This window comes from Chaetura pelagica, unplaced genomic scaffold (assembly GCF_000747805.2).
Source record: "Chaetura pelagica isolate M959 unplaced genomic scaffold, ChaPel_1.0 scaffold79, whole genome shotgun sequence".
Classification (NCBI taxonomy): domain Eukaryota; kingdom Metazoa; phylum Chordata; class Aves; order Apodiformes; family Apodidae; genus Chaetura; species Chaetura pelagica.
The window spans coordinates 1,904,162-1,919,912 of NW_009969339.1; the positions used below are offsets into that span (position 1 = coordinate 1,904,162).

The 15,751-nt window shown below is 37.5% G+C and overlaps 1 protein-coding gene across 1 annotated transcript in view; it reads left to right on the plus strand.

The window, feature by feature from the left end:
* LARGE (like-glycosyltransferase) overlaps positions 1 to 15,751 on the plus strand; it is a 198,577-nt gene that overhangs the window by 60,154 nt on the left and 122,672 nt on the right. Inside the window, exon 4 of the mRNA XM_010005777.1 lies at positions 10,618 to 10,741. Within this exon, the coding sequence (XP_010004079.1) occupies positions 10,618 to 10,741 (124 nt within the window). The remainder of the gene's footprint in view (positions 1 to 10,617; positions 10,742 to 15,751) is intronic.

Below are 15,751 nucleotides of genomic sequence, written 5' to 3' on the forward strand. Positions count from 1 at the left end.
GAGTTAGGAGAGTTGGAGGTGGTTAGTTAAGATGGTGAATTCTTCATGACATCAGTAGCAAATTCATCATCTGACTTGAGGGTCATCAGTGAAATCAGGCATGTAAATGTCTCTTCTTCTCACCCCTAAATGTGCACCAGGGAATGCATACTAGCTGGACTTGCCCAATAAGCCAAGCAAAAGAGACAGGTAAAAGAAGTGTATGTTTCCACTGGAGAAGTTTGCTTGTTCTATCCTAGTTTCTAAAGTTTTCTCTCAAATATAGTTTTGCAAGAATAGAATGAACATGCCTTCAAACAAAGATATTTTTTCCTCCTGTTTTGGAGTTTCTGATGATGAGTGTTCATCCAAACCTAATACAGCAGATGCAAAATTTGCCTATGATAAGAGTGTAAGAGAGTGTATTGTATAATTGAAAGATGCTTGTGTAGAAAAAACAGCTGGGTTCTCCTGGGGCAGCTGTACCATTGCACCTCAATGCTGCCCTGCAGCATCCTGAATACAATCTGCTGCTTAAAAAACTGGCCCCTCAAAGCAACCACACTTGATATTCTCATCTGTTCCTGCTGCACATCACTTGGTGTTTGTTGTAAAAGCACTGATTTCAGAGAATGTCTGGAATTCATGGAGGTGTAATGTGCTTTTATTAGCATTTCTGTCTAGTTTAGTAATTAAAGCATCTTTTAGCTGTGCATTTTGATACAAAAAGAGGAACCTAAAGTCTTCACTTCTGTAGGGAAGCCTTACTTCTCTAATAGAAAAATTCTGAGGAGAAGGCTATGTTAGTCTAATTGTCCTCCCTGCATGCATTAACATATTTGTTATACCCCCAACTTTGAACTAGAGTGCTAGATAGAGAGACTCAAAACAGCAGGGGTGCTGGGTCATTAAGAATGAAAACTACAGGAGCTTCTACAGATGGAGTGTCCTGTCTCTTCTCTTTTGCATGAACGTACAGCAAATCCTGCATATTCAACAGCTCTCCCCAGGTCTAAAAAAGCAAGTTTCTGATTCTAGTCATACCATATATATCGTGACACTTAGGCAAGCTACTTGCTCAAACTGTTTGAGGAACTATATCTGACTTTGGGTTCCAGAGAGTGGAAAGAGGAGAGGAAAGAGGTGGTGTGATTGATTCCTTGTAGGAACACCATAGTTCAGAAATGTGTTTCATTCCCAATGGAAAGGGAGTTTGATTCTAGTTTTGTCTTCAGAAAATGTATGTTCAAGCCACAAAATCCCAGCAGCTTTTAACACCCAGTTTGATATAACTGTCAGTCTGTTCTCAGGAGGAGATTCAGCAGAGTTGGGATAGTGTAGGGTTTGCAGACTCTGATAAATATGCATTGGCAGTGCTGCACAGAGGGAGGCTGTAGAATGAGAACTTAACCCTAGTCTGCAATTTCTCTGCTTTCCACTCTTGGGCATCTAGTTCTTAATTATGACAGTTTGTATAAATCTGCTGCAGGGGTGAAATATGATCTCTCTGAGCCAGTTTAACACAGCCAAGCTCTTGTCACTGTGTTGTAAGTGCAGTTTTAACTGTAGTTTTTCCTAAGCAAAAGACTAAACACTAAAAATTAAAGATACTGGGTCAAATGGGCAAAACACAATGCAGGTGATTTGTAAACAGTGCCTACAGTAGTATGCAAAAAGCATCTGCATTTCTTTTTCAAAACTGAACCAGTGTCCTGTGGCTAGTAACTCGCCTTGAAACTTTTGCAGCTAGTGGTCCAAGTTACATGGATAATTTTCAATATTTTGCTCCATTTCTGAAAATTGTAAAGCTTACAGTGCCACAGAAATAGCCCATGAGTTACAGTTTCATATGCAAAGATAATTTCTGTCTCTACTTAGGTAAGTCTTAACTTGAGTTAAGAAATAAAGTTACTTTAAGTTTACACTTATCTTTTCTAAAAACATGCTAAACATCCTCTTTCATTTGGGAACAAAGAAAGGCCAAAATTATACCATTATACTACGTTAATGGCAGTTAGTTCCACCTTAAAAATCTGTGAAACCTTGCTCTTTTGTACCAGCTAATACTGGCAGCTTATTTTTTTTGCCCCCCCCTTTTTTTTTTCTTTTTCTTTTTTTTTTTTTTTTTTTCTTCCTCCCCCCAGTTTTAGTCCCTTTTTTTTTTGAAAAGTCATTCTGGTTACTTCTTTAACTGTATGCTCCATCTATCCTACAGCAATGGTGGCACAGTAATGGTGTTGGGGATTTATAGTGTGAACAAAACCTATCAACTGGACAAATGCTTTCTAACATGACATACCCTCTTTACTTTAAGAAAGATGCTTATAACCTTGAAGTTAAGCATATGTCTAAGCATTTTTAAGAATAGGATAATAAACTATGTTATAGATTGCTATATGAAAAAAATAGACATTTTCTATAAACAAGTAGAATGATACAAACGAAATGAAAACCTAAATTAAATAAAAAGGGTGACATATAATTTCCAAGTAAGAGTCATAAGTCAACACTGGCTGGTAATTAAAGCTTATGTAATCTAATGGCTGTATTCCATGGAGACCATTTTGCTTTAATGGAATTAATTTGAGAATTTAAAACCTCTGTCATTGTTTCCAACTTTTCTAATGTGTCAGTCTAGTTTGTGGGAGATTCTTCTGGCAAAAACTATACATCATTAATTGGTTTCTCTGATCCATATAGATGAATCAATAATACACACTACTTTTTGTGTTTTGAAGCTGTCCTAACAATGAAAGGATAATGAAGAAAGCAAAGTTTTACGAAATTCTGGCCATGGAATCTCTTATTATTTCCCAAAGTCCTTCTGTAAGTTAATATAAAACAAGAAGATCTATGAATGAGGCAGCTAGGGCATCTTTAGGATGTCTCTAATAGTTAAGGGAACATTTTAATCAATACTGGATGTCAAGGGGTATGAAAAATCTATAATGATTTTCATATTAAAATTCTCCCTATATGAGACAGAGATTGTCATATGGGCATTAGAAAAAAATAGTAATAATTCCCAAGCTGCCTTTTATAATTTCTGTTTGAAATTCTTGTAACCCTTTGTTACAGGTATAAAAGATATTACCTTGTTGTGCTTCCCTTAATAAAGTATAGGTTTTGGAAATAAATACCCTGGGCTACTGACCTTTTTATATTCTTAGAAAATAAAATTCCCATGTTGCAGAAAGACAACTGTGCAACTAAGCAGCTGCTTTTTGAATTGCTAACAATGAGCTATGGAATAATGCAGAAGGGAAGAGTGAGCCTTGGTTCACAACTCCCTTTTCCAATTGTAGATTTTTGTATTTAACTCTGTGGCAGTGGCTATTTGAAAAGAATGGGCCACAAATGATTGAGCAAGATAAACTCTGATGAAGAGTAAGAAGTTTTGAAATGTGAAATTAAGATATCATGATTTAAAAAAATACAGAAATAGGTACCTTGGAACAGGCTCCTTAACACATAGCCTGATTTTTAAAATTACTGACTTCATTTTACTAAACTTTATAGGACCTCAGCAATTCTGAAAATGAGAGCATTCATTTAAGCTCCTATATTTAGGCCTAAGAGCCTGTATTAAGCATCCATGCTTGAAAATCTTGGCCAGAATATCTTTTCATTCACTTTTGTGGAAACCAATCTAGGAAAACAAGTCTGTGCTCTTTGCGTATGGTTTACTTAGTCAGATAGTGTTCTGATCTTAAAATGAGTGGAAATAATTTAATATATGAAGATTTGCAATTTTCTAAATAGGGTGGTTAAAACCTTGAGTTTCTGCTGCATGGGAAATACCCATATTTTGGGACAGCTTTCTTCTGCATTAAGACATTAGTATGTCAGCATTTTCCCTGTAGCAGCAACTATGAGAAGTTGTAGTTGATAAAAATTCAGATGTTCAAAATCTTTGAGGTAAATAAAAATGAAGTGATTTCTTGACCTTGAGAGAAATTCTCTGGCTGTTTTAATACCTGCTTCTATAGTGAGGAATCTGGAGGATCTCAGGCTCAGAGTTCAAGGGCTGTCTGTTCAGAACACTAGAAACCTTGACTTCCAAACATAAAGATTCACATGAGTACTTGGAGTTTTCCAAAACCTATTAATCTTGTAATACAAGTTTATAAAAATTGTCATCTATTGACCTATATTACTCCATAGTTGCATATACTGTCACCATGTATGGTGTAGTGCTTTCTAGCAGTACAAGATATAACCAACCAGTATTGTATGTGGTTCTTCCACTCTTTTGACATGCCCAGTGGAAAATTAGTTATATGGGATAACTTATGTGTTAAAAATAAACACAACACACAGCTGTGCTTTGAATTGTTTAGAGAAGTTGAAGTCAAAGGAAGTACATCTCACATTTGGAATGAGAAAAGAAGAGGTTTGCATTCGTTGTCACTTTCTCTGAGACTTGATTCCAGGTTCCATTCAACCCAAGAAAGATGTCCTGCACTGAAGTTCTGAGGCTCAGAGAATTGGAAAGAACCTGTTTTGTCATCTCATTTACTTCCCTGCTATTGCAGGAAACCACAGCATTGAAATTCTTTTCATAACTTGATCTACCTTCACACCAAAAGGAAGCTGGGCTTTTCTTTAACCTGAGCACCATATTTTTCCAGTTTCATGCCAGTTAACTTCCACTAGCAAACTCCAGTGTCTTCAGTTGCTCCTTAAGGCCTTCAAAGGCCATGCCACCCTTCCTTGTTACTCAAGAGAATGACTCTCAAAGTGTCTGGAAGACTTTTTAACCTGTAACTGCTAAATGTCTGTGAAGGATAGCTCTCCATGTGACTCTCCCTTATCTTATGACAGGAACAACTTTTCTTTTTCTTTTTTTTTTTTTTTTTTCTTCCTCCCCCCAGTTTTAGTCCCTTTTTTTTTTGAAAAGTCATTCTGGTTACTTCTTTAACTGTATGCTCCATCTATCCTACAGCAATGGTGGCACAGTAATGGTGTTGGGGATTTATAGTGTGAACAAAACCTATCAACTGGACAAATGCTTTCTAACATGACATACCCTCTTTACTTTAAGAAAGATGCTTATAACCTTGAAGTTAAGCATATGTCTAAGCATTTTTAAGAATAGGATAATAAACTATGTTATAGATTGCTATATGAAAAAAATAGACATTTTCTATAAACAAGTAGAATGATACAAACGAAATGAAAACCTAAATTAAATAAAAAGGGTGACATATAATTTCCAAGTAAGAGTCATAAGTCAACACTGGCTGGTAATTAAAGCTTATGTAATCTAATGGCTGTATTCCATGGAGACCATTTTGCTTTAATGGAATTAATTTGAGAATTTAAAACCTCTGTCATTGTTTCCAACTTTTCTAATGTGTCAGTCTAGTTTGTGGGAGATTCTTCTGGCAAAAACTATACATCATTAATTGGTTTCTCTGATCCATATAGATGAATCAATAATACACACTACTTTTTGTGTTTTGAAGCTGTCCTAACAATGAAAGGATAATGAAGAAAGCAAAGTTTTACGAAATTCTGGCCATGGAATCTCTTATTATTTCCCAAAGTCCTTCTGTAAGTTAATATAAAACAAGAAGATCTATGAATGAGGCAGCTAGGGCATCTTTAGGATGTCTCTAATAGTTAAGGGAACATTTTAATCAATACTGGATGTCAAGGGGTATGAAAAATCTATAATGATTTTCATATTAAAATTCTCCCTATATGAGACAGAGATTGTCATATGGGCATTAGAAAAAAATAGTAATAATTCCCAAGCTGCCTTTTATAATTTCTGTTTGAAATTCTTGTAACCCTTTGTTACAGGTATAAAAGATATTACCTTGTTGTGCTTCCCTTAATAAAGTATAGGTTTTGGAAATAAATACCCTGGGCTACTGACCTTTTTATATTCTTAGAAAATAAAATTCCCATGTTGCAGAAAGACAACTGTGCAACTAAGCAGCTGCTTTTTGAATTGCTAACAATGAGCTATGGAATAATGCAGAAGGGAAGAGTGAGCCTTGGTTCACAACTCCCTTTTCCAATTGTAGATTTTTGTATTTAACTCTGTGGCAGTGGCTATTTGAAAAGAATGGGCCACAAATGATTGAGCAAGATAAACTCTGATGAAGAGTAAGAAGTTTTGAAATGTGAAATTAAGATATCATGATTTAAAAAAATACAGAAATAGGTACCTTGGAACAGGCTCCTTAACACATAGCCTGATTTTTAAAATTACTGACTTCATTTTACTAAACTTTATAGGACCTCAGCAATTCTGAAAATGAGAGCATTCATTTAAGCTCCTATATTTAGGCCTAAGAGCCTGTATTAAGCATCCATGCTTGAAAATCTTGGCCAGAATATCTTTTCATTCACTTTTGTGGAAACCAATCTAGGAAAACAAGTCTGTGCTCTTTGCGTATGGTTTACTTAGTCAGATAGTGTTCTGATCTTAAAATGAGTGGAAATAATTTAATATATGAAGATTTGCAATTTTCTAAATAGGGTGGTTAAAACCTTGAGTTTCCGCTGCATGGGAAATACCCATATTTTGGGACAGCTTTCTTCTGCATTAAGACATTAGTATGTCAGCATTTTCCCTGTAGCAGCAACTATGAGAAGTTGTAGTTGATAAAAATTCAGATGTTCAAAATCTTTGAGGTAAATAAAAATGAAGTGATTTCTTGACCTTGAGAGAAATTCTCTGGCTGTTTTAATACCTGCTTCTATAGTGAGGAATCTGGAGGATCTCAGGCTCAGAGTTCAAGGGCTGTCTGTTCAGAACACTAGAAACCTTGACTTCCAAACATAAAGATTCACATGAGTACTTGGAGTTTTCCAAAACCTATTAATCTTGTAATACAAGTTTATAAAAATTGTCATCTATTGACCTATATTACTCCATAGTTGCATATACTGTCACCATGTATGGTGTAGTGCTTTCTAGCAGTACAAGATATAACCAACCAGTATTGTATGTGGTTCTTCCACTCTTTTGACATGCCCAGTGGAAAATTAGTTATATGGGATAACTTATGTGTTAAAAATAAACACAACACACAGCTGTGCTTTGAATTGTTTAGAGAAGTTGAAGTCAAAGGAAGTACATCTCACATTTGGAATGAGAAAAGAAGAGGTTTGCATTCGTTGTCACTTTCTCTGAGACTTGATTCCAGGTTCCATTCAACCCAAGAAAGATGTCCTGCACTGAAGTTCTGAGGCTCAGAGAATTGGAAAGAACCTGTTTTGTCATCTCATTTACTTCCCTGCTATTGCAGGAAACCACAGCATTGAAATTCTTTTCATAACTTGATCTACCTTCACACCAAAAGGAAGCTGGGCTTTTCTTTAACCTGAGCACCATATTTTTCCAGTTTCATGCCATTTAACTTCCACTAGCAAACTCCAGTGTCTTCAGTTGCTCCTTAAGGCCTTCAAAGGCCATGCCACCCTTCCTTGTTACTCAAGAGAATGACTCTCAAAGTGTCTGGAAGACTTTTTAACCTGTAACTGCTAAATGTCTGTGAAGGATAGCTCTCCATGTGACTCTCCCTTATCTTATGACAGGAACAACACAGTTTGATTTCAGTTTTATAAATTTCATACCCCAAAATGTCTCTGAATGGAATAGCTTTCACTGACATCAAATAGTACAGCAAAACATCTATATCTAATGAAATATAGCTTTCTGTGGAATCCTTCACAATACTCTGATAGTCACCACTAATTCTTACAACCAGTGATTCAATCATATTGCCAAATAATTACATCCCTTTCTCATCTCTCCCGAGAAAGTTTCCTCATCTTACAGAATCTCCTCTGTATCTTTAACAATGGATTCTTGTTGATCTTTAACCTTCTGAACTTGTTTCATAAATACTTTGAAGCAGTCCAAACCTTTTAGGACTTGTATGTTGCAGACACCAGAAGCAGTAAAAAGTGTCCTCTGTGTTTATGCTAGTACCTTCAGAAGGTCTTCCAGGTTTGTGTCCGTGCTCTATTGTCTTCTAGCACCATGCTAAACCTCACATTTCACATAACTAATGGCTTGTCTGGAGTAAAATTTTCTGTGACCAATGCACATTTAGATGTAGATGTCAGCAGGTCACTATTCCTTTTTAGGGATATCTTTTTGTAAGTGATAATCTTCTGCTTTGCCTCTGTCACAGACTTTCCTTCCAGCTAAATCTTTACCATGAGGCTAACAACTTGAAAGAGATTTCTGTGTAGGAGTACAACTATTCCTTTTTCCCAGTAAACTAAAGAAGATGTCACCCAGTTGTTCCCATTTAAGTTTCATACACTTTGGGTCATGCAAATAAATATTAAACTGCTACTGAACATCCGAGTGGTTTGTATCAGATTTTTTTTTCAACTACTATGTTTCATCTTCAAATATTTTGTATAAATTCTAATTAACTAAATGATGGTTTGAAAGAAGATGTAGCTTTTTTGTCTTTAACTGATGTTTTACTCTTCTTATTCTACTTTGCAATATATAGATAAATGACCTTGGGAGAAAAAGGAAAAGAAATTACTAAAGAACACCAGCTTGGAAACAGTCCTACCAGATACCAGACTTAGCAACAGTTCCTGTGTGGAATGTGTATATTGACATTCAACACCTTGCCTTGTGATACTGCTTTGCCTTTATCCAAAGCCACTGGTGGTGTGCTTTGTTTTTTTCGGCCTTTTCTTTACTAATGAAATGTATTTCCTGATCACTGCTATTTCTCTATTTTTTCTTGGCAAGGTGCCTGGTTACTGCGGAATCTGCATGAGCCAGGATGTCCTCTTCTTCTCTCCTGCTGGGCTGGAAGGAGATATAATTGCTGTGATCCTTTTAGCTTGGTAATGGGACACTCGGCAGCTGGCAGCCTGCATTTCTCCCTCTCCTCACTCCAGGGCAAGCTGGAGATTGAAAGACCTTTGTGTTTTTGGAAGGCATGTTGTAGCTTTGTGTTTTGGATAGTGTTAGAGGTAGACCAGCTGTGGGCTTATCCCACCATCATGATTATCTCACATATAAGGCTTCTAATCAGCCCTTTCCTGCTTTTCCTGTGAGCATATAACTTGATCCACAGCGCCTTTGAAGCCAGCACAACAATTTCACTGTCATTGCTGGGTATTGAGTTGGATCTCAAGTGCAGCATTTCTAATACTGCAAAATCTATCCATACGTTGCTTCTCACAGCAGTCTCCTGTTTCTGCTGAGGTGTGTCATGATACTATGAACCATTAGATGTATTTTTACATTTTTCTGTGAACATTGTTCAGTGAGAAACAGTATTACTCATCAAATCAAGAAGAGAAGCATTAAAGAGAAAGGCACATATTGTTCATTAATGCAGGAAATGGAGTAAGAAATTGCCTTCATCTTTCGGGTTAGGCCCTGAACTAACATAGATTTCCTCAGTTCTTGTTCACACAGAAGAATGTAGTAGCATCATTCATCTTCCACTTTAGCCAGCATCTGAAGTGAAATGTTTCTGGTTTTATATGAAAAATGCCCATTTACAAGTACACCCATTTACCTTTATAAATTTCACAGAAATGGGATTCCTCTGTTTTACTCTAGGGACAGAAGAAAGGTGGAGCCAATGCTAAAGTCTAAATGAGCCATCTGGCTTCTTAGTTGCTTTTGCAAACTCCTTGTCTGCTGACAGGAAAGCTGCTAAACTAGGGATAAACATGGAAGACTACGAATCATTACTAACTTGCACTGACAGGTTTTCATGCTCCTACAATAGAAGCTGAGTAAAGATCGGACTACTGCTTGCCATGCCCCATACTGAGAAACAAGTAAAAGTGATTTAAATATGGTATTTGTAATGTCCAAGTTCACATTACTGTAGAAAAATCTATATACTTTGTCCAACCTTGCCACTTTTGCTTATACTGGCTTTGTTCATCTTAGTTTGCAGCTTTTCATTTAGCCAAACTACAGAGGTGAACCTAAATCTGGTGTTTTGAAGTGAATTTTTTTATTTCTTCTTGCTTTTCTTCAGCTGTCCCTCCCTCTTAGGAACAAAGATGTGGTTAGATTTGCAATCTTACATTCCAATTCACTATGCTAGTAGCTAGAAGGCACTCAACATGAAGCATATAATTTTGGGTTCCCATAGGACAGCTGATGATACCCCAAGTTTGCTTTGTAGAAAAGATGCATGTAAACTCAATGGCTCTGGAATTTCACCTCATTCAGCTGATTATTTTTTAACCTTTCCTTCCACCCCCACTTCTCTACAGACCACTGTTCTTACCACAAAGATAAAGTACCAGGTTGACCTAGAAAGTGAAAGCAATTGCTTTCACAGTTCACGTCCCCAAAGGGATTAACTTGGCCTTCTTTTAAGGAGCGGGTAGAAGGGACCAGATCCTTAGCTGTTATAAATCTTCAGTTTCCACTGAAGTCAAAGTAACTGTATTTATTTACAACCATCCAGAAACAGATCTGGTATTTCTATTGTGTTTATTCAAATTGTCAGTGTTTCAGCATTTTGGCCACAGAGCAGGACTCCACTGAACATGCTTTATGCTTCACCTTGAGACCTGAGCCGTAGATAAAGCTTTGCACATTCTGATGTTGCCCTTTTACAACAGTAATTAGAAACCTTGGCACTAATGCATTTCTCTCCCTTTTCATACAAGGCGAAACCCACTCCACTTCCACCTCATCGCAGACGCAATTGCCAAACAGATCCTGGCAACTCTGTTCCAGACATGGATGGTCCCTGCTGTGCGCATAGACTTCTATGATGCAGATGAGCTCAAGGTAAATAAAGACAAACACAAATGTTACTCATCCACTTCTGGTTTCATGCCATCCCTTTTTTATGTGTCTCTCCACATTGGTGACTTGTGGGAGAATTGCTATCTAAAATATTTTCCCTGGTTTAAACTACTTCTAACCCTTGTGATTGTAACCCCAGTTACGCTTAACGAGAAGATACTAAATGGCTAAAATGAGTCTGGTTTCTCTTCTACTGGAATAGTATCTTGTTCAATAAGCCCAGATTTGTTACTGAAAACCCTCAACTTCCCTGCATTCCTTAAGCATGGGTTTGTAACACTGTAAGTAAACATACCCTGATAAGGTATTAATATTACATTTTGAAATAGCTACCTTTTTTATCTGGATGCCCTTTCAAAAGGAATGAAGAAAGGAGAGTTCCAAGGGGAAAAAACCACCTTATTCAAAGCATAACATAATTATCTTTTTGTAGTTAGAAAGTTTAAATTAGATCATGAAGGCACAGCATTGAGTTGGAGCTGCACGTTTTTAGCTGTGGAGGTAGAATGAAGTATTCAGATTTTGGCATTTGGAGTTGGTATTAATTTGTATGACTTACATCAGACTGTTCTGAACAGCACTCTCAAACAAGGAAAAAACAAAATTTAGCAACTTGCTATGCTAATTAAAGAGTAAATTAAAAGCACACCATGTTGCAGAATCTTTAGTACAAAAAGTTGCAATGGGAAAAAGGGAAAAAATAATCCTTGAGAAAAGTATTTTGTTCCTAGCTGGTTTTATTGTTTTATTGATCCTTTTACATGAAGGCATAGCCTGATATGAACCTAATTAGCTAGAGATCTCCCTTCTGTTCTTTATAGCTTTATAGCAAGGAAGAAGTTTGTTCTTGAGAATCTTGTTCATTTCTCTATTACATGTGCTTTTCTGAAAATTGTATGGTTTTACAGTGTTTAATTAGCACCTCAGCTGGGCAAGATGGACCTCACAGTGTTTTCCTTCTGGTCACTGGAGTATGGTCCAATCTAGTTAACAAAAGAATAATGAAGACAGCTTGCTTCAGTGATCCTCAACGTGCTGATTTATAGGCAAAACACTGTGCAGGGATGAGGCTATAGAGCAATGTTAGTTTTTTCCCTCCATCTTCACTCAACTTTAATTTTTATATAGCTTGTGACCTAAAGCAACACTGGAATGTCTTGCGTGTAACATAGGCTTTATGTTGGGGATCACAATCTTACTGGATGCAGGTATTGATACATAAATACATCTTTTCAGGTCTGCTGCTCTTGCTTGGAGCTCATCATACTGCATACCAAGCAATTTCTGTGCTTGTAGCCAAAAACCACAATATAAAGTAGTAGTCAGCATACCTGAATGTGACAGACACTGCCAAAGGACAGCAAAGAGTTGTAAATATAAATGGGAGTTTTAAAAAGCCAAGTATGATGCTGACTTATATCTAGATTATCTTGCAAGTTTTAGCAAAGATGACAGAGGAGCTGTTTACAGTCAGCTGTAGGAGCAAATCTCATTTGTTTCCTACATAGCCTCTAGAGAGGATTTAATGATTGTTTTGGGTTCATGTATTTCACCTGTACCCTTGGGAGCTATATTATGCTGTCCGGTGTTAGGAAAACAGAGCTGATGCTGAAATGTTTACTAGAAAGTCTACCTTTCTCTGAAGTGATCTATGAATCTGGTGTTACAGTATATACTCTGTTTCAGTTTTAATGACCCTTCATAGTTCTTTTTTTAAACTTTTTTTGTAATCAATACCAATTGCTGACAGTTAAAAGAGTTTAGACTGAACAATAGCTTGAGAATTTTCTGCTTAGCTTTCATTCACTGATCTTTCTTTTTTGTTGTTGTTGTTTTTGTTTTCTAATACATTTTAACTGCTACAGAAAACATTTCATTTCATGTTTGTTTTTTTCCCTTTGGATAAGTATGAGCTTTCAACCTCTTAAATCTAATGCAGCATGAACTGACATATTAACTTAAGCCCTGGGAAAACTCCTGCTCATGCTCCTGTTACTGCTCAAACCATGGAAGGGAGCATATAATGTTAGATCCTCCATAAACACTATGGATGCTTTTTTGTTTTCAAGTAGTTATTTAGAATGCAGGGAGCACTTTCCTCTAGAATATTAATTTTTTAAGAGGCAGAATTTGGAGATTAAAATATTTGGCAATGTTACTTAGCACATCCTACAGTTCTTAAAAGTTGTGCTCTTTAGCTTAGAGTTCAAGCAACCATTGTAGAAAGGTGTAGAAAATAAGGCTCTGCAGGAGGTGTTGTTTTCTCTCACATTTTGGAGGAATGCATGCTTCATTGCAGGGAAGGGAAGACAAGCTCCCACATTATCCCAGAATTTCCAGGCCCAGCAAACCTCTATATCTACTTCATCTGCTGCTGTGAATTAAGTTTGCCAGATGTTCCTTTTAAAATTTAGAGAAGACTTTTCCTTTTGCAAGGTCACACAGCTGTTCATGTTCATTCTGCACCAAAAAGAGCCTACGTTCTATCCCTTGAGTTGAGTGCTGCCAAACTCACACTAGTCTGGCTGGAAAAGGGATAGAGCATGGGAGAGGATGGCCAGGGAGAGGTCTATCTTTGAAGCATATGATAGGGGCTGGGGCAGAAGAGGAGGGTACTTGGCCGTGGAGCTGAGCCAAGATAACGGTATTTCCAGGAAGAGGGCCAGACACAGTTGAGATGGGAGTTTGCAGGATATTTTTGTTTTAAACAGCTACTTTGGTGTTTGTAACAGCCAGTTCTACTATGAAGCTTGTTACCTCCTCCAACATGACTTAGACTGTCTCCTCGTTGCCTTGCCAATAATCACATGGAAGATCTGTGCTTAAAAGCTCTCTCTCAACTTAGAAACTGTTCAGATTGTGAACTGTACTGCCAGTGCAATTCTCCCCCATTAACTAAACTTGCTGCATTTAGTAAGTGGTCAGTAACAAGCATCCTTGAAGTGTGGGCAGCTGGTAATGGTGCCAGTAATTGAGTCGTTCCATAGCTGCAGACTTCATTCTTGCTCTGCTCAATATGGCCCACACATAAATCTTCCAAATTTATGTGGTCACATATGGCTGTAAACTACAAATTGGAAAGTTACTTGGCAATGTAGATTCACTTTATACGATCACATTAGCTGTGTTGTTCAGCTTTGCAATAAATGTAGCTGTTACAGCGATGCATCCCACAAGATAACTGGAAACTGAAAATTGTCTGCTTGGAACATTAAATAAAAGAAAAAACCCCATACCTATGAAGCGTTGATCTAAAAGACCCATTACAGCTGTGGCTTGCAAATACCAGACTGTAGGATATTGTGCGTTTTTTCACTTCAGTCTTACATGAAGAAACTCCAGAGCTAGCTATTGAAGATGTGCAACGTGAGCTCTTAGCTTCTACACTTCATTATTCAACATGGAATCTCATGTCAGTTCACTCACAAGGAGGTATAGGCATTAAATCCATGGTGATCTGCATTGGCACAGAGCAGAAAGGGCAGCTGAAAAAGCAGTACTATATGTATGGTGTAAGGAATATAGATGAGGCAAGTTTGCTTTCCTAGATGTTGCCTGACAGACTGCTGACAACATCAGGTGAACTTAGGGAAGCAGAAGGTAGAAAAGTAGAATGAGCCGTTGCCTGCTCTGCTGTGTGTGAATCTTGATGACCCAGATAAGTGTAGTCTTGTCATCACTGGTAAAGCAGAAAAGCCACGTTCTTTAAATAGTTCATCCCACAAACGTGCTGCAATTGTTCTGTAAATTTGAAGGTAGGGGTGGTGAATAGGTTTTTGCAATAGATGAGCATTTGACCTGAAAGTAAAGTGTGAAAAGCTCCATACTTTGCTGCCTATTTGGAGAATAGTCCAAATTTAATGTTTCCAGAAACAGTAGACCACAAATCTCACTGCCAGTGCTGCCTGAGGTGATTTCTTATCAGAAATGTTCATGTAGCCTGCACGCTTGGTTAAAAATCAGTGGTGTGGTCCAGAGAGCAAAGCCAAGCTGGAATAATATGTGGCATAAATATCACCTGTGAGTCACACCTAAGCCACTTTCCTCTGAACTGTGAAAGCAGTTCACTAGGTCAGGTGTTGACACAGTTTGGCCAAATAAATGGCCAAGGGCTATGAGATTTAAGTAGGAAAATCAAGTTTGATTTTTTAATTATCATTGTAGTGTAGGTGGCTCTTAGGGCTGTGCCTGTGTGCACTCCCAATGCACTTACATTACTGATTCCCAGCGTGGTCCAGGAACTCCCAGGCTAGTCATCTGCACAGATGAGATAAAAGGCTGGTTTGAGATAGCAGACCAAGTTGAAACTAGGTGATTGACTGAGCTCCTGACCATCTGCAGAAGAAGTATTTGACAGATTGTTACAGGAGCTCTCCCAGTGGGAATTTCAGGCAGCTCTTGAGATTTTGTAGGCAGTCCCTGCTGTGCCTAGGCCAATTTGTATGCTTCAATGTGTTGATTAACTTCCTGGGTAGGGAATCAGATTGTCCCAGAGATTCCCAGACAGTTCTGGCTGCAAAATTAATCAACTGTGCAATGGTAAGACAATTAATAGAAACAGTTCCTACATGTGTATAAACTATCAATAGGACAGTCTTTTGTACATACTTAAGATAGTTAAAAATTTTTTGTATGTAGGGTAAGGTAATCTGTAGTGATGCATGTTCTGCAGTGGTCATGTAGGACCACAGGCCAACTGGATTATAAACATTGGACAGAACTGTGTTTTAGGGAGTCTCATCCAATCCAACTAAGATGCCCCTGCAAGGACCCTTACTGTGGAGACTCCCTTCACCCTCCAGACAGCAACCAAGTGTCCTGTTTGACAAATTATATTGTCCATGCAAATGCCAATATCCCAAGAATGTTAGCTTTTCTAACGTATACTGTGTTTGTGTCTGTGCAACATATGACAGCAAAAGCAAATCAAATGCCATTAATTTTTTTTGCTACCAGCAGAAGCTTTTCCAAGGAATGATCGCATTGATGGTG